Below are 26,808 nucleotides of genomic sequence, written 5' to 3'. Positions count from 1 at the left end.
AATTAAGGTTAGTTTAAAAAAAAAAGGAGGGAGAGACAGCTTTCAGGCTATTGCATCCTGCAGCTCAGTGAACTCTAGATCTAAGTGTTGCTCTTCCAGTACACAGGCAAGCTTGTAACTGAAAATAGACCACAGGTAGCTTGTCACTCTAAGATCTATGAGTTTATGACATGAAGAAAAATAATAACCTATATTAAAAGATGGACGTGAGAAACAGGAGGTGGCTTAGTTTTACATAAACAAGATAAGAGCATTGCAAAGCTTTATTACCTAAGGCGGAGTTAAAGGGATACCACATGGGGTACCTATGTGTATCATTGGTCTTAGAAGTACCAAAATAGGCAACTGCTTTCTAGACTGAAGCATCCAGACATACCAGATATAGATAAAGTATGTATTCTTATATCAATCCATTTTAATACAATGGGTAAAAAGCACAAGTTGTCTGACACAGAAACGCTTTCCTCTTCATTTCAAGAAAGTGCCGTGCTCTCAATGGGACTTACACATAAGAAAGCAGCACCCCTCTTGTAATTGGCTGATCCAGGGCACTGTCTTTCTCTGGTAGAAGGACATGCACACATGCATGCACACACACACAGGCACCCCCACCTTACAGAAGCACCCTAATTTCAGTGGATTTTAGATAAGATTGTTCTTAAGTTTTATCATGGCTAACGCTAGTAAGTACTTGAACTACAAATACATATTCTATTTCTGAGGTATTTTTGTTGTTACCTCTTTTTTCTGTTTCTCCTTAATTTCACACCAAGTTTTTGCAGGACATTCATAAATGAAACTCACACATACCAGTAGCACTTGCAGGGCTACACCAAACAACAGTCAACAGCAAATACCTTCTGAAGTGTTTTGTTACACTAGTTGTAGAGATACGATAAAGATTCAATCTGTAGCAACAACACTGAATGCAGAAAAAAGCACATGCGCTTTTTATCTTTTAGAATGGTGTAGCAGAGAAGGTGGGCAACATACCATATCTGGCACTTTAAATAACTGGTAAATAATGGCATTTTTTAAAGCAGTACCAAGAGAAATACAGTATTTTATTTAAATCTGACATGTATATTTTCTGATTTTGTTAAGCCATATCCTACCAATTATTAATTCAATGCAGAAAGATATCTGCAAGTCCAAGACTGCAGAGGGATTGACACTTGTAGTTAACTGGGTTACTGTTACAGAGCTCACTACTCTCATGCTACCTCCCAGTGCCTTTCTGTCAATGCCTCCTAAAAAAGCCAGGTTCCTGCGAAGTATTGACTGGCCACTGAAAAAGATCTCTTTCCTCTTTTACTCTCCCTTTCTGCAAAGAATCACTATGCAAAAGGGAAAGATGAGCCGTAAAATGACTGAGAAAGGCAACACTTGCATTATTTGCATTGCAGGTACACTTTTTGGCAGATGATTAAAATGACAGCAAGTGCTCCTTCAGACGTCTCAAGGGTCCTATCTTCCCTCTCCACTACCAAGCACCCGTCTTTCCCCCAGACACAGATCTCTTTGAATGAGTCCCAGCACCATGGAAGTGCTGCAGTTTGCCATGGAGACATTGCTTCTCATCTGCTCCAAACTCCAAAGTTCCAGATTCAATTCCGTTCTCTCTGGGGAACTAATGAGAAGCATTAAGTATGTGAAGACTATTATGCTGATGTGTCAGCACTTGCACTAACTGCATCTTTCAGATTAATATTCTAACTTATCAACACAGCAAAAAGCTGTGAGATGAAAAGTAAGGCCTGAATACGAAATTATTTCTAAGTGCGCAGTAATTAAATTGCAGCTCTCACCGTGCATTACAGAATCGCTCAAGGTAAGATTTCTGTAGCTGCCTACAGTATAAAGTGTTAGGTTCCAAGTATAAAAGGAAATCTATACAGGAAAATTAACAATATAAATAGCTTATATAGTTTAAGAGAAAGCTTTAACCCATGGCAGCTGCTAGACGAAAGCATCTTGTCTCTGAGAGAGTAGTTCCAATTTATGTCCACACCAAATAGTAAGTCACTCCATTCAACACTGCGAGATTTAAATTCTGAGTCCAGACTATTAATCAACATGTCAAAAGAGAAGCAGAGTAATTGTTTTGCTTATAATAGCGAGTAACTAGAGGCCTGGCTGAAGCACTACACTGTTCCTAAAGCCAAGTATATATTAGGTTATAATATTGAAATACCTACTTCCATTATCTCTGTGTTTAGTTATGGAATTTATCAGAAATTTAGAGACAGTCAAGAAAACTAATAAAAGACTGCCTTATTTTTCTCCTGTTACTGTAGAGCAAGCAGTTTCCCATTAAGAGCAAAAGCCAACCTAGCATGTGGGCAAAATGCTTACTGGGAAGACAACATGAGATTGGTTCATTATGTATATTCTTGTGGTTTCTACTGAATTCTCTTGGAAGGACATCAACTGTAGCTTTCTGGTGGCAATAAAACTATTCATACAGCATGTTGCAAACTGCCTGCCATCCTTCTTCCATCGAAGATCAGGAGCATATTACAGTGCAAAGCACCCAACAGATACACTGATTCAATGAATGAAGACTCCCCAGAAAACAGAATCAGTTGCATTAATCCTAGTCAGCTAAGGAACACCTGCTTTAGTTTTAAAGCTGCTTCATCCTCCAAGGGAAGGAATTACGTTTGTCTTTACTATTGCTTAAAACTAAGCAAATAGCTACACACAGAGACAGAAACACAGCGGTAGGGGGTGAGCAGGAGCGTGGGGGTATAAAAGCATTATGAAATTTATTTTCTCAAAGCAAATTCCAAGTATTAGTTTTCAATTAAATTAATTTAAGCACGACTAGTGTAAATGTGACTATATTAATTTATCTTCCTATTAGGCCTATATTAACCCAGTTCATGTCTGGAGATACCTTTTACAAACTCTTACTTTACATCATGGCTAACTCCAGGACCAGCATGTGAATCTGTCCTCTTCCTTCAACACAAGTGAATACTACACAGTAGGAAATAAGTAAAAATAGTTTGCAGTTTTAACTTTGATTTTTGTTGCAATGGTTCTTCTATAAGAGTTCTTTACAGTGCGCCACCTGAAGTTTGACAGATAAAATAATAAAGAAACACAGAACATGTTTACTATAGACCTACTTACATAACTGCTCACCATATTTACTCATTTTCTGGGGAAAGCTCAAAGAAAGGAAAGGGAATAAACGAAAGGCCAAATTTCTTTTAAAGTAAGTCCCTTTGATGCCTCTGGAGTGTATGTTAAATGTATTTTTAGACTGCTTGACACTTCTGGCTGACTGTTAAGAGGAATCAGGGTAACTGGAAGTACCCCACTCATTCTTAATACAAGATGTGTGTTTAAGATACAACACAGGAAGTAGCATAGATATAAAGTACTAGGCTTGAATCAGGCAATAAGACTCACTTGAGAGGGTGTACTTGTTAGCTCCATCTTTTCTTGGGATTTTTCCTTTGCTAGTCGTGCAGCTTCTTTGAATTCCTGAAATTTTTCAGCAAACTGAAGGTACATATGTTTAAAAAAAAGGAAAAAGAGAAAGAGTAGGCATGAAGTAGTACATTACATGCAGAACAGAATGCCGTACTTAATGTTTTACAAAGTCAAATTCTGTCAGTAGAATTTTTAAATTTTTCTCCTATTAGATACTCATTTAAGTCAGTTACACAGTGATATACTTTTCAATACCTTTCAGACATAATGTACACTGTTTATATGTCAGGAAATTTACAATGCAACCAAGTTTGATCTGCTGATGATAGTGTTAAAAAAACCTCATATCAGAGATGGCTAATAATCGTGATAAGCTGCCTTACACAGCTGTTTTCAGATTCAGGTTTTACTCTCCTCCCGACAACAAATGATCTTGTTCTGAAGCCTACTGTGGCCACTATCAGCCTAGAGTTTTCAATGGGCTTCATTCTTTCATGAATGAAACTATACTGATTTCTTCCCAAATTTTAACAGCAATTATAATTTCAATAGCTAATTAGGAAAGCAGCAGTGGGAATATTGAGTCAAGTTCATTGTTGATTGTTCATTGTTGATTGTTCATTGGCGTCAATCAAGTTAAAAGAACAAATTAATTGAACTAAACACTTGCATATACTGAACACTAAATCCAAGAAATGCACATTGAACTGCCCCTATGAAGCTTGATTTCTATGCTACACGTACCTCTTCCAGAAAATAGCTAAAGCAGCAATTTAGAAATACATGCAGCTTTTAACTTGAGAGATTAAACCAATTTATTAAGAATAGGGCCTGGTTTCTCCGGCTAGAGAAAAATTTGGCTTCATAGATCTCAGCTTGACACTACACTAATTGCTATAGTAGCCAAGCATTTGTTTTTGTTTCCTACTGCTTTTATAGAGAACATTATCGTATTATGATCAGCCTAAGAATGAAACACTTCTGCAGAAACACTGGAAGCTTCACCAGCAGCTTCTAAACCTCTCCAGCAGAAGCATACAAAGAAACTGTTTTGCACTGCATGTGTTTAGAAGGGATCAAGGCTACCTTTTGTGTGACACAATCTCCTCAGCTGTTTTCTATCAGAACTTCACTTGCTATGCGAGACCTACAAAACCTTATTGTCTTTAAACTTCTCCTCCTGGTAGGCTATTAGTATTTGAATATCACTTCTCTCTGCTTGTAATCTATATTTCACCTGCCAGGTTATATAAAAGCATACGTTTTCTGAATACAGGAGACAAAGATACCACCCTGAAACTCTAACCCAGCATCAAAAAACACCTCAGAACAAATGATAAAATTGGTAACAGATCACCAGAACTAGACGATACTTATTCCAGACTTATACATAGACGTCAAAATCTGATGAGTAACCTATTATTTAAATCAGCTTTAAGACCAGAGGATTGGTAAATGGAAACCATGGTGCTGAGTTTTAGGATAAATGGCTGAAGATGTACAAGGCAGTAAATATGATCTTCTGTATCACTGCAGTAGAAACTGTAAAAAAAATTATACTAGATAAACAGATAACATTCTAAGAAAGCAGCAATGAGGCTAATGTAGTGACAATTCTCACAAATTTACTAGAATTCCTTGAGACAGTCAGGGGATGGATAATGGTAATCTCTTGATAAAATCCCTGAATAACAAAGATGAGAACTCATGGTATGAAAGGAAAGGTTCTCTGGAGGATCAATATTTTAAGGAAAAGATGAAAAATTGTGCAGGGAGACTACAAGAGCCTCTTACAGGTATCTGTGGTGGCATTTTTGCCATATGGCATACTCTTAAATTACATGGAATAAATCAGGTCAACTAATTCAAAGGGGTAAGACATCAGCAAACCTGAAAAGGAGTATTTCTTCTCATACATCAGGATGCTATCAAAAGCACAGACTTAGATTCTGGATGAGAAAATCATCTCAGGCTTTGGTTTTTTTTCTCTAAATCATGGGATATTCTGTTGCTCCTACTGCAGCAGCAAGAGGGACTCTGCTAGTAAATCCCGATCCTGTGAAAGGAATATTCTTCAACATAGGAATCATCTTTCAGGTATCACTGACTTCTGGTGGAACAATCTTGAGCCGAATTTGTGGTGTAACATATTGAGAAAAGGGCTAATGAATATAAATAAATGTTTAATTTTTTTCTGTTCTGTTTGTATGTGAAGTTGATCATAGTGCCATGATTTTTCGATCAGATATTCTCACCCCACTAATTCTCAGTCACAATAATTGTACAGAAGGAGGTTACTGATGCTGTAGTAGTTAGTTTAGGGGGACAAAGGCACATAAACCAAAAACAAATAGTCCAAAAATCGAATGTTTAGTATAAACTAAGCAGACAATATTCTGAGAATAAACAGTTTATTCTTATCTGCTCTGATTATGTGCTTCATTAACATGCTGAAATCTGTCACAGGCTAGACTAAGTTTTTTGTGGCTGCAGGCTGTCTTTTGCTCTCTGGAACCTGAAATATTTCACTGGGGCCCAGAGACATTACTGCAAATCAAATTACATACAGCAGGGCTGTTCACTTAAGGACTTTGATAAATCAAACTACAGAAAAGAAGTTCCAGAATCAATTTTTAAGGCAACTTCTAGAAGCAACCTGCTTCTGAACAAATCCATTAATACAGCTTATTTCTTAGCCCTATTACTAATACCCAGTAGTACCTTGAACCCTAAATTAGATTTTATATTCTACAGTGCTAGGTGTACCGAAGAGTGCCCTGGTAATCTGGACTACAATGCCAGTGCACAGAAGTGAGAGCTAGTAATCTGAGCAGAAAGACAAGACAAGAAGAATATAGATGTATGTCTCTAAAGCTACACAGCAGATCCACAGTTTCTAATTCACCTTTTCTGATTCCAAGACCAACATATCTACCAATTCCAGTGACTGAATTGTCCGTAATCTGAAGAAAATTTTCCTTTTCCCCACCAAATATATTTGTTAATTTTAAAGTCACAAAAGAAGTTTTACCTTTATGAATTTTAGTAGCAACGATCAGCAATTTCAACTCACATAAGTACCAGTTTGATAATTAAGATATACTACAACAGGAGCAGTTTGCTGAAAGGGTCCTGAAGGTTCATCACCATAAATTGCAGAAAAGGTCTGTGACTTGGTATTTTTCCCAACAGATTTTTGTATTCTTTGTAAAACACGGCAATCTGAGAAAATGCTAATCAAACATCTACTTAAGACAAAATATCTACTGTAGATTTTCAGATTATTTTTTCAACAGTAATATAAAGTTTTAAGCCAAGGGCATGCTTAAAACTCTCAGACATCTGTTTGAGGTCAATGAAAGAATGGGACTGAAACAACTGTAATTAAGAAAGCAGTAAGTACCACATGGGGAGAGCAAGAAAAAAGCCAAGGATAGAACAGATAAAAAACCTGAAGTATTTTCACTGGCAAGATTAACCTAGTGTTTAAAGTCAGGCAAACACAGAGTGTGGATGACTACAGCATACTTTGCCTCCAAAGAAGCATTATCTGATTAAGGAAAACTAGTTAGTATATGAAAGAGATAAGCCTAATTAGCATTTATGCTAAAGCTATTTAAATATTAAGAAAAGTTATTACCATGTTGGTAAGCAAGTGCCTCTAGGACATACACACCATTTTAAGTAAGTGTCAAAGCTTCAAAGTTCACTGAAGCAATGATAGGTGCACAAACGTATATGCAATATGAGTATCATTCAGAATTTCCTGCATTTGTGTCACTTTGTGGAAGTGAAAGCTATCTGATTATGAAAGGAAGAAATCTTACAAGAGTAACACTTGTCCAAATAAAGCAGATGTACTGGTTCTCATTTTAATGGATTTCTAACAGGTCCATGCTTATCCTTGGATAGTGACAATTACTTTCTCAAAAGGGCCAGTATTATTTTCTTCTTTAAAAAACAAGCCAATCATTAATCCTTACTTCAGCATGAACTATACACTCCTTTTATTGCGCTTGGGTTTCCAGATCTTTTGTATCCTTCAAAGATTAAAATTGTCTTCCTAATAGAGAGACATGTTCTTAAACTGAACTGAAATTCCTCACCTGGAGAAAAATGTCACTGGCTTGTACAGGTTCCTGGATTTACCTACCATAGTATCAATAGTAATTGGTATTGTAGAAAGGGTACTCAGAGGAACTATACCATCACTTTGAGAAACAGGGGCTACTGCTTTCCTTGGAATGAGGTGTACTTTACTCCTGCACAAGTAGACTGGAAAAACCCCTCACGTAGGGCACAGTTTCTTTAGTAAACATTTCAACTTCTGTATTCCAACAAGAAAATTTATTTTACACTGAATATATTTACCACTAGCTTTACTGTAAGTCCGCAGACATTGAAATACCTGTAATTTGATGTACTACATAGTAGAAAAGTGAACGTAGGTTAAAAGACAAAAATGCATCTGAAGACTAACAACACGTTTTTTTCTAGGAGATATAAACACAGAAGAAACACTATATTTACTCCTTTGAATTATATCATGAAACACTGTAATGGAAAAACAACTCTAAAAGAAGACTAACCTAACAAATTAATAATTAGAAACCATTAACAACATACACTGTGATAGCTTAAATCTCCCTCTTTTCCTCCATCAGTAAAATTTGCAGGCACCACACTTTATCTTGTCTTTTTACATTATAAGGATCAACACAGAGCATTTTATTGTAAATTATTTTAAAATAACAATAGTTGTGAACCCTGACTCAAGATACAATGAGCAGGAATCAAGCATTCTTGACTAGCTGAATAGTTGCCATTAGGTCATACTTACTTTTGAAAGGTGATGTTCAGATGAAAATCCCAAACCATAGACTGTATTTGCCCTGCTGTCTGCCCACTGGCCAAACTTCTGGGATGTTTTAGTAAATGTCATGTTGGGGGTGATAGTGCTATTTATTATTGCCTGAAAAAAAGTAATAGTTGTAAAAAAGGGGGGTTGTGGTTTTAATTTTTTTTAAAGACCATCTATAATTGAAAATGCCAACATTGTAGTCAAGCATCTGTGTACACTGAATGAGACACACAGTAGGAACTAGGGAACAGTTTTCTACCTCAATCATAGCTAAAATTACAAAAGCATATTTTTGCATACATTCTGTAAAAGGAGCAAAAGCTGGGGGGGACACCTGTTTGAAATTGCAAGCAGTCATTCAATAGTTAGCAAGTATAAAAAACATCCTTTAAAGCATTGCATAGGCTAATGAGATCAGAACAGAAGAACTAGAAGCATCCTTTTTTGTCTCACAAATGTATTTCTTTGTCCCCTAAGGCAATGCCTCTCAAGCTCCACTATAAGCTTCACCCTTGCATTCCCCCCACCCCCGGTTGCATATGCGATTCTGACTGGAAAACATGCAATCAAACAAGAAGCATAATTTCTTTTTCAGCTTCTGTATTACAAGAATCTCTTTTTCCCTTTATACACACACAAGCATGCCTAACAGTGACAGGATCATACACCAACTACAGAAGAAGAGCTACTCAGAATAATTTTTTTTCTTTAGTTCTTGTTATATACAGGATGGAAGAAGGACGTTTTCCAGCATACAACTTCTGCTAATGTAAACAAAAAATCAACTATTAGATGATATGCTGGCTCCACTAAAAGCAACTGAAGTTTTACCATGGATTTCAACAGTATTTTCATCACATTAAAGTTCTAACATATTCTAAATCTGTGATGTAGGACTGCGCAGCTGACAAAGTATGTCCGGATAAAGTCTTACAGTGACACCAATGGGTTCCATTTAACTAAAAAAGTTTTGCATAGTACAGTTTATAACCAGCCGACATGAACAAGAAAGACTAACTGTAAACCCAAAGGTATGCGTATCTGAAGTGAAATGCAGGCATGCTTTCTAATCTGTCTGGTGCTACTAAGAGTTTCAGCCACATTTGTTAAATAATTCACAGCCCTTTTCATGAACCACTGGTGCTCTGTAACACCCGGGTGAAAGAGAACATCCTTAAAACTCCTCAGAAAATCCACACACTGTAAGGATAACAATTCAACAAGAATCTTTCTTACATGCCAGCTACTGTGCTCAAAGGTTATTGTCAGTATGTGTCCTACTGCAGTTGTCTTACAGTATCGAGTTGGGAACCTTTTGAATGTCAGTGTGCCTGTTTCCTGCTTCCACAAAACCATAACCCCTGCCTTACCCCTGGCAGATTAAAGCCAGTGATTGCTGAAGAATCCTAGAGCAGCAACAAACTCCACAGAGTCCAAACCATCTTCTCTGTTGTAAATAACAATTTTTTTCTTTTATTCTTTGAATAGCAGGAACTCTACAGATGTGTAGAGAATAAGAGTATTTTCTCAGGTGACAGTGAGAACCTTCAACATCTGACAGACCAAGTACTGCTCTCCCAAGCCTGATATCTTCTGCAAGTCAAAATCAGTCTGCGTTACTTGTGTGAGATGGCCTTCTGGATGAATATTAAAATGAGTAGTTATGGAGTTTACTTAGCACCCTTTGCTTTTGCTGAGATTTAGGTAGCACTGGAACACAGCAACCATCAACATAAAATTTCCTCTGAATTTTACAGGGCAAGCCTGAAAAATTTACTGCTGAGGGGCCAGCTAAGTCCACAAACGGCTCCCATGTGTGTATGGTGATTCTCAGGTGAAGTGGCAAAAAGATGTAGTGCAAGAAAGTTCAGAAGAACACACTGTATTTCAACATATAGAAAGACAAGGAAAGATACTGCAGCACAGATGAATTTAACAAAATTTGCATCTTCTGCAGTATCTTTGGCAGCTCCACTATACTCACATTAAATTAGAAGAGCAAATCTGTATGTAGCTGAGGGTGTCAAACAGGTTATCTCTGATAACCTTTGCCTCAAAATGCAAGTTTTGGCTACCATTGTGAACAACTCCTGGAAAATTTTGGAATGTCTGAAAGCTTGCATTTGAATCAGCAAGCCTCATCAAGTCAACGACAGGATTTACTGTGTGATCAGAGACTGGAGAACCATCTCCAGCATTAATTGTCTGCAAAACATCTCCTCAGATTTTCATAGAGGAGAAGCTAGACACTGAAGGCACTGGTAACTCAAACATGATTCTTCTTTCTTTACACATAAGGTTCAGAGCCCAAACAAAGCCAGCAGTCTTGGACTTGCACTACGGCCTCCAACTGACCTCACAGAAAATGGCTGTCTGTGCCACAGGACAGAAGAGAGAAGGCGAAATAGGCAGACGGATTTCTTGGAAAGGAGGTGTTCTGGAACTCTTTTTTTCTTTTATGCTTCTTGTCTTCCTGTGCAGTGTTAGTGCTTGGAAGCCCACTTTTGAAATAACCTGGTGGAAGCCCACAACAGAGCTGTGCAAATTCACTTAATGCTAAATCTCTCTTCCTGTGGAAGCTGTCAACAGTAACATGTTTGAAGTTAAATATCCTGGGGACAGTGCAGAAAAGTCTTCCTCCCAACTCAAGCTCTATTTATGCTGTCTAGCTTGCTTAAGACCTAGTTCCATCCATCGCTTAATTTGGCCTTACATCACAGATTTGAGAGTGTGCATGTTATGCCATGGATGTAACTTCCTAAATGCAGAAGACAACTCTGAGGACAGGGACTTATGACCTCCAAACAACAGGCAGGTTTAAAGCCTGCAGGACTGGTGTTTGCTGCACTAGCAGTGGCACATCTGGTTGCAAATTAACCCAGCAAAAAGCCTTGGAGAAAACAAACATTTTTCAGTCCAGGCTGCTCACTGCTTCAGCTGAGCACATTGTGGGCTGCACAAGAGAGAACCCAGAACACGCTGCCTGGACTAGAATGGGGTATCTGTTTTGACAGCAGTCTGCATTTAGGCTGGATTACAGTGACTGTCAAATTGCTTCCTTGCAAGGCAGAAATGTAGGAAGAAAACTTAAAAAAATAATTGTATGAGAGAGAGTTGCTTTTATTCTTCCCTTTACTTTCCAGCAGAGAAAAATCAGGCAGTTCCACTCCAGTAGACAGCATTAGTCCAAAGACAGCAAGTTTCTCACTGGGTAGAGCACATTCAGATCCCAGTGATGAAAAAAAAAAAAGTCCTTTCATTAGATTTACCAATTTTACAAGGAAATCAAGGCTTTCAATCCTCTCTGAATTAAAAGCTTTAGAATGCTAGATCTCTCATGTGCTAAACTAATTATTGCTTTTTAGAAATGCAGTGCTAAGGCATACGACAGATATAGTCAGTATCAGCCACTGGAAAATACTAAATATGAATCCTTCATAACTTTAGCTTAAAAAAAATTTTTATTTTTTGAATTAGAATTTATAGTTAAGCCCGTCCTGCCAACTCAAATAGGGACTGCTTTAATTGCTCTCCTCTACACCAAATCTCACTGTAGAGCTACCAATATAACAGGTGTCAAATATTACATCAACTTTTAAGAATGTTGTTAGTATAAATGTACAAGGATATCTTAACAACAGAACTGAGTCAATCTGACAGTCAGGCATTTAGCTTTTGAAGAAAAATTACTTTGTTATCTTTAGATTTTGTTGAAATAATAAAATAGCTTTCATGTTTTCCTTTCGTATTAGTCTAGCTATAAGAAAATAGGGCATGTGTCTCAGCTCTTCATTTTACTGACTGCAAACCCAACAGCTACAAGATATACAGCAGTGGCCAAATATGATTTTATCTAGTGCTAAAATTGATGGCAATAATAATTGAGACACACGGTATTTTTTAACTTCTTCAAAGGAAGATCACTGAAGCCCTGTGCTTACACACCTTACTTGAAACCTGTATTTAGCATTAAACAGGTTATCACTTTAATTGTGACAAGTTTATTTTACAACAGTCATTAAAATGCAAAGATCATCTATTGCAGTAACACTGATGGGAAACTTGACTCAGAAATAATACATAGGCTCATGGAACCTACAGACTGGAAAACCACTCTTTTCCAGAGTCTTCCCTTGTCTTAACTGAGCTCAAATTATTAGGGTTTTTTTCCTATCTTGCATCTGTGAAAAAATTATCAGAGAGTTAACTAGTAGTGCAGGAACCACATTACTTTATGGCCTTTCTCTTCTCAGTGATTGACAGAGATTGAAGGAAAAAGTCAGCAGGATTCTGGGAATAAACCTAGTGTCTGTCTACACTATTACTGGAGAAATAATGGAGACTTCCTGTCATCACCTAGGAGAAAGAAGTACTAAAACATGTTTTTCCAAGGAGCTATGAAATGACTATAAAATTAACGAGAAACGAAAGCCTTAGCAACAACTGCTCATGTTGTCATGTCGTATTGCCTACAAAATTTTACTTTTCAGGCTCTCTCGATTCCTAGAGTGGTAGAAGAAAAAGGTCACATTAAAGGTATTTACTCAGGAGGTCACAGAAACCAGCCTCGAGTACTATCAGATTATTTACATCAGGATCTCCCTGCTGTCCTGCTGTGAGCAACAGGGATCCAGACACTGTACATGACTACAAAAATGGCCTGTACACTTAAAACCTTATGGTCCTAGAACATTTTCTGGAGTCAAGTTAGAGGGAGATGCATCATTTCTTGTGTAAGGTATTTTAACAGCACACTATAGCTTCAGAAAACAACATTACACAGAGTGCATTAAAAATAAGCAGAACTTGCTTCTGCAGGACCTGTCTCAGCTGAATCTGGCTCATGGACCCAGAGATGGAATAAGGAAAAAAAACTCTCCCAAAATACACCAAGGACCTCCACAAGCAAATTCAAGTGGGAATCTCCAAGGTACAATAGCATCACTCAGAGGTGAGTGAAGAGTACATCTTAAAAATGTCCTTTTATTTTCAGGAAGAAAGATTTAAAGACTTTCAGACAACCCATACAGAAGTTAAATTTTATCCAGGAAACCTACTGAAACCCACTGACCTGAAGAGAGGGAAGGGTGTGGGACAGAAATAGGATTATCATTCAAATCTGAAGTATCTCTCTCTCAAACTTACCTTACAGCAGTCTAAGTGAATATACATGTGAGTTGCTATCACTTACTGACTTATTGCTCAGCACTGCTGAGCTACTGTAACCAAGTGGCCACGTGCATGCCATCCTCTCCACCATACAAACCCACAGGGTGCTGTAAATCCCACCAGTACCAAGGTATACAATAAAACTGGTTGGATCTATTTCATCTGAGGGAGGGGCATGACAGCTTCAAAACCAGTATGGTTTGACAAGTGCTTTTGGCCGCTGGCAACATGTATATTTCAGACATCTTCAATGTAAAATTTGGTTTAAAAAAAAAAAAAATCTACTTTATTCAGTTTCATTTCAAAACTTAAAATGGGAGATTTAAATTGCATAGCAGCTTCTCCTTTGCAAATTTAACGCTTCTGTCTGACCAATTAACAATAAAAGATATTGCAAGCTCAGATGCCAGTAGTGTTACTGACACCCAGCTGCACGCCAGACAGCGGAGACACTATCAGGATGCACTCCAAACTTAAGAATGCTTTATATTTACATGTATCCCTTGTACATGCTATATTGCATATGTGCAGACATGTTAAAAAAGGAGGGGCTTTAATTAAAAATAAAAAATTTATCTAGGAATTATGCTGAAAACCTGCTTAAAATTCTTCCATGGGTGCCCCTGCTATTCACCTGTGTATGTTTCAGAGCAGTATGGTAATGATTAAAACATGGGTCTTTCTTAATCATGACTGGGATCCTATATCTTTGTCAGACATCTAACACTTGGATGAAAACATTACTAGGATTACAGCAATCACAGAGTAAATGAAAGTGATAGATTGCATTATCAATATACCCTGCCAATAGTACTGCAAATGTAAAGAAAATGCTGCAGTAGACAAAAGAACAAATAAATAGATAAACAACAGCTTAACAGTTTAACTCGGTGGTCACTTTGCAGGAGTTGCAGCTTTGGACAAAGGCAGAGAAACCCCAGTGGATACCAGAATAAGGATTTTGTAAACTGTGCAGGTCACTGAAGGTGCTACAGACTATAACTGATAGTCTTAATTTCACACAGCATCTAGTTGCAGTCCCAAAGTCTTTATTTATAAGCAGTCACACAAAAGGTATTTTAATTATTTGACAGAATAATAAGAAACATTTGAAGGAAGCCTGCGAAGGGAAGAAACAAAGTAAGACTTCAACTTGGAAAAATTCTGGTAGACTTTGATACCAGAGTCTCAATCAATTATAGTAGTATCATATCGTGATCTCTGACTATGAGATATATTTCTATATACTTCTTTATTATAGAAATTCTCCTTCCTCACTTAACATAGCCATATTCTGGATATTTAAAAATAAATATTTTTCAACTTTCAATAAATAGCCACAAAATCTCTCTGCATACGGCTATGCTCTAACAGAGTACTTCAGTTCCAACCATCATGAACAGATGCATCTTCAGAAGTTGCACATGAAAGTCTCTTGAATCTTTCTATTACGCTTGGTATATCCTTGATGTCTCTCTTGCAGAGTTTTCTGATATGCTGTTTGTAAAGTTATTGTTTTTATACACACTTGGGGTAGAATCTACAAAACAGCCAAGTATTTTCTCCATGTCAAATTAATTTCTCAGACAAGGTTTCTTAAACAGTAGCTCAAGACATTATCCTTCCCAATTACAAAAAAAATCGAAAACAACAACAACAACAAAACCCACCTCCAAGAAACCCCAACCCCAAATCAACTGAGTTTTGATAAAAGCTTATCATGGAGAGCTTTATTAGGAGGGCATCCTCACATTCTCTACAGCAAAAATTGGAAGATTACATAACACAGGATTTACTAAGTGATTATGGGGACTGAACAGATGTCCTTCATAAAGTTGAGGCCAATGATATTGACAGATCCCTGACTGCAGAGATGAAAACAGGTTATTGTAACACTATTTGTACTTTTTAGTGCATCTCACAGGGAATGTCTTTTTAGCCCGCTCATAGTATTAACAGGTCACCACTGAAATTCAGTAACAGATTTATCAAAGTAAATATGAACACATGAAAAATAGCAGTTCCGAATAAACACTTAAAAACATGTAATGAAGTTTTTAAGACATGTAATGAAGAAATATTACTATTCTCACATGTCAGTAACCTGTTACTCAGGTAATGACAAAAGCATCTGAGAAGATACATGAAGGACATCAAACTGGAAAATAAATACACGTATTGATGAACCAAGTAAGTTTTCTGAAATAAAACTTACCTTTGCGCCATCCAAACTGATTATCCTGTAGACATTTCTTGTGCTGTCATAGAAGTAGGACACAGTAACAGCATGCTTGCTGGTGGGAACCCAGTTCTTCTTAGTGTTTGGGTCAATCTGGAAGACGTGAGCTCGGGTGCTGAAGATGGGTTGTTCCCTGAAGGGCAGAGAGTAAAAGTAATGAATCTAAGCTGTACATGATATCATTTCACAGAAGTTATCTGGCAGTAGTGCCCACTGGGATGCATGCATTTGACGTTGCATGATATATTTTTCCTAAGAACTTTTCTGTGTGTTGCTGCATAGAACAGGTAAGTGCGTTAATATACATATGCAAGCAAAATGCAAGACTTTTAACACCAAAACCAGCACCGAGTTGTAGTGTCAGATAAAGACAGACATCTCTAATACAGATTCAGCCCCGACCCATCATCTCCCCAGCCCTCATCCTCCATCTATCCCTTTAAACTAACTGGCATTAATACATGTGTAACTTCGTCTCATTACACTGCACACTGCAGAATACGTATTACTTCAAACCCCCATCTTTTAAAAAAATCTTTTAAAATTCTCATTATTTTAAAGAATTTTAGGCCATAACCTGAAACTGAACTGGCTGATTCAATCCAATTACTCTAAAACTAACATTCATTAGGGCCAGAAACATGTGCTGTGAAACCCTCACCCTTTGGAGCTTCACACCTGAACACTTTCATAGCAACACTAAATATGTGTAAAATACATGGTTCAAAGTTAACTTCTTAGCAAATAAAATTATATAAGGTTAAAAAACCTACTGTACTTTAGAATTTACAACTTATTTTGCTCGTTATTGTTACCAGGACATATAGTATTGCACAGAAATCTAAAAATATTTTCACATCACTAAGATAGTTGTCAGTTTAAATCTAGCTGTATTTTAGTGATAAATAGATTGCTTTATTCTTCAGGGAATGTTGCCATCATACCACAAAGATATTAAGTACCAGAAATTTAAGTTGGATTTAACTTTTTAGGTTTTTGGACTCTATTGTTTTCTCCCATTTCCAGGGCATGAAGAAACATCTCCTTTGTCCCTGCCTCATTTCCCTTTAAGAGGTAAGTTTTTAATACAGTTTTATGCCTAAACTAAAGGCAAAATAAAGATATTAGGATCTTGAGTACTCATAGTCAAAGGGTTTTAATCTGGCCTTATTACAAGGGGTACATGTGAACTCTCAGAAATACCTCTCCCAGTTGGCAGTAACAGTAGCTGAGACCAGCCGCTTTCAGCAGCAGAATCATATTACTTGGGCTTCTGGAAGCTCATCTGCCAGAAGATGTGTTCTCCTATGTTGGGTGTTGGAGGAAGTGACAGAAAGGATACAGAACAGACCAAAGACAGTGAAACAGAGAGTTTCAGTGAAAGCTGAAGGAGAAGGAAAGCAGGCAAGGGGAATCAATTCACATGCTGGTCCTCCATACAAATGTTACTTGTCCCCTCAGCACCAACTCACCTTCTCCTCCTAAATCACCAAGCTACAGGATGTTGCATCGCCATTTTCCTGAACCCAATCCCTTGCACACAAACAAAGGTTATGCAAAGGTGACTTTTATAACCCTCTTGTTTAACAGAATCTTTATGCTAATTCTTATTGCTGTTTCAAATATCTGCAACTACTTCTTCAATCATACTTAAACTTTAGCTCTTGTCTTCAATATTAGACACATTTTGCATCTACCTCCCAGTTAAGCATATCCAAATATAATATGATGCACATTACCATAATGTAACCAGTTCTTTAACTCTGGACATTAAAGAGCCCATCAAAATAAAAATTCTTAGATGCCTGATAATTATTTGGATTAGGACTGACATTAAAAGGAGAAAATAAAGGCTCTGACCACATTAACTAAAAAGAAGAGCTGAATCCAAATTGTAGAGGTGTGGTTAATGAACACACATTTGACCAGCACTGATACTCAGTTCTGTCACAGTGCAATATATCACACAAGTGGGACTTTCAACATACCACAGGTTAGGATTTTAATATATAAAAGGTAGGCAAAACTATATGACTAAAGCAAGTGGGAGTGTCAGTAAAAGTCTGATTGTTCAGCCCTGAGTTGCTGCTTTCCTGCACTGTCAGCACAAAAATATTCCACAGCCCCAGCTAAATATCCTCAATTGGTTTGACAAGGTGGCCTGCATGTTCCTGCTGATCGCTCAGCAGTGTTGCTCAGAGACAAACCAGAGCACTTTGCAGGGCATGTGTGTGAGTCCAGCATAGACATTACCGTTAGGTATGGAAGAGCATAATGAAGCTTCCTTGCACTTTTTTAATTGCTTCTGAGAAAAGTAGAGTTACAGTCTTTTCTTTCTATGTTTTAACTGAAACTACAGCTTTCCTGAATGATGAGCTGTCTACACCCTGTGGAAAAAGCATAGCTCCCTTCATTAAACTAGTGGGACAAATAATGATTTTGCCAGATTACTGGGGTAATTAGGATTTTTGTCTGACAAAGACACTAAAATTCAGGTGTCTCTAGAATTAGACCAACGCTTTGACAATTAATATTTATAAAGATTATTTCTTCAAACAAATAGAAGTTATGCATCTATGTCTACAGGACTAAATGTGCTACAGAATCAGTCACTGATGTGCCACTGAAGTCCACTGCAGCTGCTGTACAATTAGGTCATCTGTACTTTTCTGTAGCAACATACTATAGAGCTACTTAAATTTTAGATTTGCTAAAACATTCAGAAACAAACAAAAGGTAATGTATAAAAACATATAGAAGATTTGTAACTTCAGCTAATCAATCTTTACTCAAACTTTTTGTTCTTCCATTATCCATACAGGACACGATGCTCTCCCAGTCTGAAAGTTTCAATTAATTCAGTTGACGTAATACTAGTTATAGGAGTATTAGTGTAATTAATTAGCGTTGGAAAAAGGAAACAATTCTCCTAAGTCCTGCTGTTCCTAATTGCTTTAGACTCCAACACTACCATGGTCAAACACAGACTAAAAAGGAGCACTAAGTGCTCCTGGACTTGGGTGGCAATGTGAGAACTAAAGAAGCATGAGAAGTACCACTTAAGCAGGTAGAGTCACACCAGTTTTCATCACTGATACCGAAATCCATTCATTGACATGTGCCCAGTTTCAGGCTAGGCTTAGGGGAAAAGCCTGTGTTCTAACAGTTGAATGAACAGTGTTTTCAAAAAATCTTTCCATTCTGACATCTTAACACATCCTTTTCAAAACAATGCAGACTAATGAATATAAGAACCAAAGGTTTCATTTTCCATATGTTAGACTAATCAAAGCTTTCACAAAAGAAGCTTAAGTTAGTACAGAAGGTCAGAAAGAACTTTCCTTGCTAATCCATATCTTAAAAAAAAATATCTGTTCTTTGATGTGCCTGGTACTTCCAGACTGTGCCAACACTAGTGCTGAAGACTTCTTTCCTCAGACTGTTGTTTACCATGACTCCAAAATTATTTTCATTGCCATAATATCTACAGCTTCTCAAGGCCGGCATTCTGTTGTCTTAGTTACTGTAAAAACAACTCTTCAGAAGGTATGAACTTCTACAGCTTTAGCTGATGTGCTACTTGCCTCCCCTTGTGGAGTGTTAATGATGCTAAAAATTCTTAAAATTACACATCCCGTCCCCTCCCCCTACATTCTGGGATAAATTGACAGGGTTTTGGGTGCCGCATCGTTTGGGATGAGGTCAGGGACTGCCCTATGCAGACACAAGAACAGACCAGGATTGGGGCTGGAGGAAAAAAACAGACACAGGAGATGACACCTGAGCAGGGGCTGGAGCTGCCCAAGCAGCAGACAGAAGACGCGGGAGCAGGTATAACAGTGAGGGGACTGTGCCCATGAAGGAATTGAGTAACAAAAGAAAAAGGAGCCACCACAAGCACTGACCCCCATCTTCTGAGTGCCACCTGTCAATGAGGGGATGGGACACCAGGAAGGAATGGAGAGGTGTCCGCAGGGAGCATGTGGAATAATCGCTGGAGGTGACTTAAAAATTAAATTTATGTTTTTAGAAAAAGTACAGCATTGAAGAAGCTTTCAGGGTGAAGTGCAGCTGGTATGTGAGAAATCCATTCCACAGAAGTTCCCTAGTAACCTTACATGTCAGCAATGCCAGGAGAACTTGGCATACTGACTCTAAGAACAGTTGTCTGGAGGGTGGAGTGGTGTGGAGGCACTGCGGCCAGGTTCTGTGATAAATGGGAACTTGAGGTACCATGGAGCTGGTACGCTGCATATTTGCCACCCTTGGCCAACAGTCCGTCATACTTTTGACAAAATGCTATCCTTTTAGTGAACTTTGCTCATTTTAATATCATTATAATACCAAAACACGCCTCCATCGCAAAAGCTACCTGCCTCTAGAGTGCGACCACCCCGCACTGAGCACATGCTTTGAATTTCTTCCAGTCTACACTTTTAAAAGCAAAGCGAGGAAATTTTACACCAATCATAATAGAGGTATGTATGACTAGAGTCACTCAAGCTCCATCTGAAAGATAAAAAAAGTAAAATGTGTGAAGAGAAAGAGGGTGGTAGGGAAGATACCATTGTGTACCACTCTGACTTCTGGGACCAGTCAACGACCTAAGCCTCTCTTCCCCCCCCCACTGGGATGCCTTTGGGTAAGATTGGAAACCTCTGTAGAGTCACTTTAAATCCCTAACGTATTAGAGTTGCTTTGCTTCATATTAGAGTCGCTTCATATTTGTTTTGCATACTTGTAGCCTAGCAGTGTGCTCACATCTTTGGCATTTATTTGTGTCTTGTAATCAGCAATCTTATCACTGGTAATCCAAAGAACCTGTGTATCTGCTGCTTTAATAAATTGTGCTATTCATTAACCTAGCTGTGATCATTCTCATTGAACACAACCGGCCTGGGCATCTGCCAAATTAGTTACTAACAACAAATACCCTGATGAGTGGTTACTTCTACAGCCCTTAGAAAATAAACCGTTGACCAAGTCTGAGACTAAGACTGGACTTAGCTGCACCTGGACTATTCTCGAAGAAAGAGTTTAGAAAGGAAGTCCTGTCTGAACCTTGTGACTCAACAGTAGGGTCTCTCCCTCGCCACTCCTCAGACTCCTACCATTAATGCAACAGAAGATGAGGTATGTTTTCTGTGCTTATTTGTTTGTCTTTATCTTCACTGGCAATAAATAAAATTGAATTAAATTTCCTGAATAAAAATGTGGTTTTTGTGCATGACATTCCCTCCCTGCCACAAACACACACAAAAAAACCCTTATATAACAGCCTCTTTGATCCCCAAAGCATTCAAATACACTAGAAGTTTTAAATCTCTAAGCAGAGCTATTTTTCCCCAACCAGTAGGACAAAAAGGGATAAATAAGCAGGTCCAGTGTGATGGGGTCCTCCTACTCCACTCAGCTTTCATAGCTCTAAATTGGGTAATGAAAAGTCCATGAGAATGAACATTTATGTCAATCACTTCAGCAATTTCTATTTCCCTGATGCAGATCTTAAAAACTCTGAAGTGTATCATCCAGACTTACTGTTTTCTATGCACATGGTGTACACATACAAGACAAGTCCAACAAAATGTGCCTTGGAAGTTCTTTTCATCACATTTGCAAGTTGCAAACAGTGCAAGATCCCACCCTTCAGATTTCAGTCTCAGAGTTTCAGAGTAAGATGACGCTCTGTGCATCCAAAAGCAGGACAACATCCCTGTGCTCACAACCAGAGTGCAACTACACTTCAAGTTCCCTATCCACCGCGGAGACTGCTCAAAAAGTGTCCTGCCCTCAGTCCATTGCAGCCGTGGGCACAGAAGACCCTGCCACATGGCAGCCTGTGTGCTCAGCACACACGCTCTGGCAGTCCTAAGGACTGCAAATGCTCTCAGTAGGCATCACGTGTTTTTGAAGGTGGGAATTTTGCACAGTGAGTTCTAAGCCTCTGTAGTATCTGTCATCCAAGGTAATTTCTCCCCATAGCAGACAACATGAATCCCCTGCATGATCTCTCAGGCATTTGCTGATTATCCTCAGATTTAGGATATGACAAAGACGTTTTTGGTTTTTTCAAAATGACAGCATACCAAGACTACAGCTTTCTCCCAATGCCCTGCTAAGGTCTTAAAAAATACCGTCCCTAGCTTGTTTTTAAAGCTGTAGCAAGTTTTTATTACTCTAAGCAGCTTGAGGAGAGAGCCCCAAAAAGAAATGAGGAGAGTAATTATAAGTGCAGCTGTAGTCAAAATTAATTTTTCAACTATGGTATCCAAACACAACCAATGGTTTCTCAGGAGTCTGAGTCAACAAGCCCTGCAAACACAATTCAACGCAACAGAAGAACACAGAATTTTCCTTATTCCTAAAAATGCTCTTTAGTCCAATAAATACTGTACACAGTAGCTTGTGGGACAGTATTGCATAACACTAGCTTTTTGTTGTACAGAAACTGTTCTGAAATAAAAACTTTTTCTGGACAGAAACTGACTGACAACTACCATCTTGAAATAAAAACTAAAATTATGAAGTACTTGAACAAAACATACTGATTATACTTGTGAAATGAGTACCTCTTAAAATTTTGCTTTTTATATTACGTACATACAATAACAACTTTAATGTCTCAAAACAAGCTGTGAGATAGTAAAAAAGTGGAAGTTAAAATCAAGCAACCACATTGAAATCTCTCCCATACCACTAGCAGTTTATCTAGTTTTACACTTACATTTTTAGACCTGCTTTTGCTGTTATGTTTTGGGTTTGAGTCAGGTTTACTCAAGGTCAGCAAAAGCTCAGGAAGTTGTTCCTCAAAAGCTTGTAAGTTTTCTGTATCCATTTACAAGTTAATACATACATGCATTTATTTACCTATAAAGTTCAATGGCTCACTTTATAGAATATGTTCTATAGCTACATAATACAACACAGAGCTCTGCCTTCAAGCTTTTTTCTAAACTGTTTTCTTCCCATTTAAAAATCAGCTTTTGGTATTAGACCTTTAACCACTTCTGAGTTAGCATACCACCACAAATAATACCAGCAATTTTTCAGGATGTGAGGGAGAAAAATTATCTAGCACCTTTCATTAAATCTATAAGGGTAAGTAAAAAATACATTCACCTTTACCAGAAACATCATTACATACTACACGTTCAATTTTCAAGGATCTGAAGGTTTGACCAACTAAGGTGTTTCAGCGTGAAATCAGTTATCGCACAGTACTTAACTGGCATAAGATACTGGAAGTCAGAAGAAAATCATTCAGTGATCTGCTCATATTTACATTTCTGTGAAATTCGTATTTTGTCATAGGTGATCAGGAGACAAGGCCTTGCCGATATGCCACAAGGCAGCCACCAGGCCTGCTGCCTTTATCAGTCTGGCCAGCTCCAACACTTTCCTTTTTCAAAGGTAAGTTGTAACCTATGTTTTTAACATTTATTTTAATAAATCTACAATAGACATTTTATGGCACAGTATGGCCTATTTTTCAGAAGGAAAAGTTCAAACCCCAGCCCATAAACTCCACCCCTTCCCTTCCACCTTTACCAACACTACAGCATTGATGCTTCTTCATCCATGTTCTTTGCTCATTAGCTCTAGTCTTATACATGAACACAGAAGTTTCAAAGTTGGCAGAAACAGAGAACATGGTTTTAAGTAATTCCAGTCCTATGAAATTACAGATCAGACTTTGAAAACACTGAAAAATTTTTCAAACATTAGATTTTTAAAGCTCCTTAGATGTCAAATAACTTTAGAAGATAATGGCAACCCCCCACTCAACCAATGAAACAGCTTCTAACATTAAAGGGTATATAACTAAGCAAATACATTGCTGTACTCCCCTCTTAAACTGCACTGCACAATGGTGACACTAATGTTAAACGGACTGAGTCATAGCTGGTCTTAGAATTCAGACTGACTTAGTAGCTTTAGTCCGTGAATGGGAAATCACAACCTGCTCTAAGATACTGTCCAAGTTGTAAAAGCTTTTTACTACTGGAAATGATTCTGTGATGGGTTCATAAAAAGGTCCCAGAAAACAGCCTTCAGGAAAAGACTCCAGAGCACTGGTATTTCTTACAGTGAAGGCAGAAATTAGACATTATAGAAATACCACGGTACCCATTCCAGTGGAAACATGACAGAAAACTTAATCCCATTTTACACCTGTATCATTTTGTATCATCCTGAAGAGACAGCATGTTACACAGTCCCATACTCCATTCAATAAGGAGCTGTTGGTGATGATGGTGCAACCCCTTTTCCTCTTCTTTACCAAGTTGTTTTTAAGTGTTTGTATATATAGCAGAATTAATAAAAATTGGACTAGAACAAAAGGAAACTGTCTTGCAAAAGGAAACTTCCACATGAAATCTTCCTGCATTTTGGAGCAGAACATCTTACCCAAGAGGTTCCTCTGTGACTATCAGGAGTTAAACTCTTGCTCTCAGCAAGTACTCTTTTCGACCTATCTCTTTATTTTCATAAAATTCATAGATATCTATGATATTTGAAATGCCAATGTCCCTATAAAGACTAGTTGAAAACTTAGAGCTATTCAGGCAGGAAGGGTAACAACCGCATTATATTTGCATACATTAAAACCCTAGACTTTAAAAAAAAGTAATGTAACAAACTCACAAAATTTTACTGTCAGCTAAGAAGTATATGCAAAACATATGTATACAGCTAGGTACAAAGAATATAATTTTATACAAGCTAGGCTAAATTTGACACCTACCAGTAGAGAGAACTCTAATGAAGTCTGCAATTATAGACTTTTATTAGTAGAAAAACTGTCTACTTCTGATTATTTGTATTAGTGAACCAAAGTTTCTGTATGACACAGGAGCAAGTCAGGAAAGCAGGTAATTTCAAAATGTAGGGCAGAAAACACTTCTGAAATTGATTTCTTCTGGTAACATTTTGGCATATCCACTGATGTGGATGGCATCTTTATGAGCATATAATCCTATAGTCCATTCAGAGAAAAAAATTAACCACCCTCTATGTGCTAATCTCAACTAAATGCTCAGCAAGCCCATATATGAGACCTGCTTTTAAAAAAACAAACAAAAAACCCCAAACGAACAAAAAAACCAAAACAAACAAAACCAAACCCATAAAATGTAATTATGAAGAGCAATGAGAAAGTTCATTTGAGCTCAATCCTCTTCTGACTGAGCTTCCCATTCATAAAAGACCACTGAAGGATAGTAGCTACTGGTAAACTTTAGAAAAATAAAGAGCTTCTTCCACAGCACAGATTTAAAATTAACTGTAGCACAGCACTGAGATTATGGTCTCACAAATTTAGTAACATCCACAGCATGGAAGCTGTCAGAGTTGCAAAGCACAGGACAAATCAATGCCCAGGCTCCTAGTCTCCACAGAGGACAAGAAAAGCCAGGCACAAACAGTTTATTGTCGGGACAGTGTGGTGGCAGGACAGGACACTGCCTGTGCTGGCAGACCCAGGCACTGGAGAATGGAGAGGGTATTAGACCAGGACCCAAGTGACCTGGCTTTAATCTGTCCCTCAGACCTACCTTCTTGCCTTATGGCTAGTCATTCATTTGGCCTGACCAACTCTTCTTTGGCACCCTCCCTCTTAGAAAATATACTTTTCCAATATATTTCACTGGCACTTCTGTTCAGGCATATCACTTACCGTGAAAACCTACAAAACATCAGTAACAAGGGTCCCTTAAACAGCTGTCCCCTAAATACTTCTCCAATACTCTTTGTCCTGCTTGCCTTCAGGGCCTTAAAGTCATATTCATTTTGCAATAATCTGATGAGTGTTTTTACATACACACACACATATCCACCTCAAATCTATTACAGACTGTGTTAATAATAAAGTTGGTCACTAATTCACTAAGCATACTTCGAGCATACCAAGCAGATTCTTGCATTGGGAACAACTCCCTCACATGCCTCCTTAGCCCTCCCCAGATCACAAGGCACAGAAAATGCAAAAGCACTCAGAAGCCAAGAATTGTCTTTTGTATCATCCCATCTTCAGATGCTTGGCATCAGGTGGGGAAGGTTTTAATGTATTAACTTAAGATGGAATAGATTATTTTGGTCGGTCAGTGTTGACTTCACTGTATAACCGATATTTTCCACTTTTTCCTTCCTTTTCCAGAGCAAGTTTGTATCAGTAGAGAAAACATGGATCATATTCATCCATGATACAGTGAGATCAGATGGGTCTTACTAATTATCCAATATCCAGATCAACAGCAAAAACTCGTGTTGCTTTCTCACAAATTTGAGAAAGTGAAAACTGAAACATGAAAATGTATGCACATTCTTCAGAGAAACAACAGGACATCTTACACAGGATTCTGCAGTAAAATTCATATTAACTCAGATGTGAGACACAATTACACCTGTAGCTCAGGCATTTTATCCTGCTGTCTAGGTAGTAGCTCACTAGTTGCTTGTCCTCACCACACTGAAGTCTGCCTCCTAACTGCACAGAACAACTAGCAGTCCAGCACTGCTGTCTCCTGGGGCTCCCAAGATGGTAAAGGGACTCAGCTCTAACAAGCAGAGTCAACATACCCTCAAACTCCTGATCAAAACAGAACACATGGAATTACATTTGCCAGTTAAGATGCAAACCCATATATTCAGAATAAAATAGACACTACTTAAAATTAAGGCTGATATTCTAAAGCAAGAGAAAAACCCAACAAAACTCTTAAAATTTTTGTATAATTTCAGTGAACATGGAGCTGCTTGTGCTAAAGAATAAAAAAGTTACCTGGAGGACATGTACAGTGTAATGTTAACCTGATATAAAAAAGGAAGAAAAATAAATATATTGGATTTGCTTGCACTTATATAATTCTGTGGGTTTTCAATGCCTGCTTTCCAATGCACCCAGCTATCACATGCTGCTCCAGTTCCACAGACAGGCAACCAGCTGAAGTGTTACAGGAAACATCCACTCCAAGAATTTCTCACTGACTATGAAAGCTCCTCCAATGGCTGCATGAAGGTCCATCTCTCTAAGGTTTTCCTTTTTTGTCCTTTCACCCAACCTTCAAAAGCTCATTTTCGTACAATGACTCAAGTG

At 37.9% G+C, this 26,808-nt stretch overlaps 1 protein-coding gene across 1 annotated transcript in view; it reads right to left on the bottom strand.

Moving 5' to 3' along the window:
- The window catches only part of HOMER1 (homer scaffold protein 1), a 92,961-nt gene that overhangs the window by 51,173 nt on the left and 14,980 nt on the right, over positions 1–26,808 (bottom strand). The window contains exons 2-4 of the mRNA XM_064438666.1: positions 15,690–15,846; positions 8,285–8,416; positions 3,421–3,513 (exon numbers count right to left, since the gene is read on the bottom strand). Coding sequence (XP_064294736.1) covers positions 3,421–3,513; positions 8,285–8,416; positions 15,690–15,846 — 382 coding nt within the window. The remainder of the gene's footprint in view (positions 1–3,420; positions 3,514–8,284; positions 8,417–15,689; positions 15,847–26,808) is intronic.

Source organism: Phalacrocorax carbo, chromosome Z, assembly GCF_963921805.1.
Source record: "Phalacrocorax carbo chromosome Z, bPhaCar2.1, whole genome shotgun sequence".
Taxonomy (NCBI): Eukaryota; Metazoa; Chordata; class Aves; order Suliformes; family Phalacrocoracidae; genus Phalacrocorax; species Phalacrocorax carbo.
This window is presented reverse-complemented; position numbering and strand designations above follow the sequence as displayed.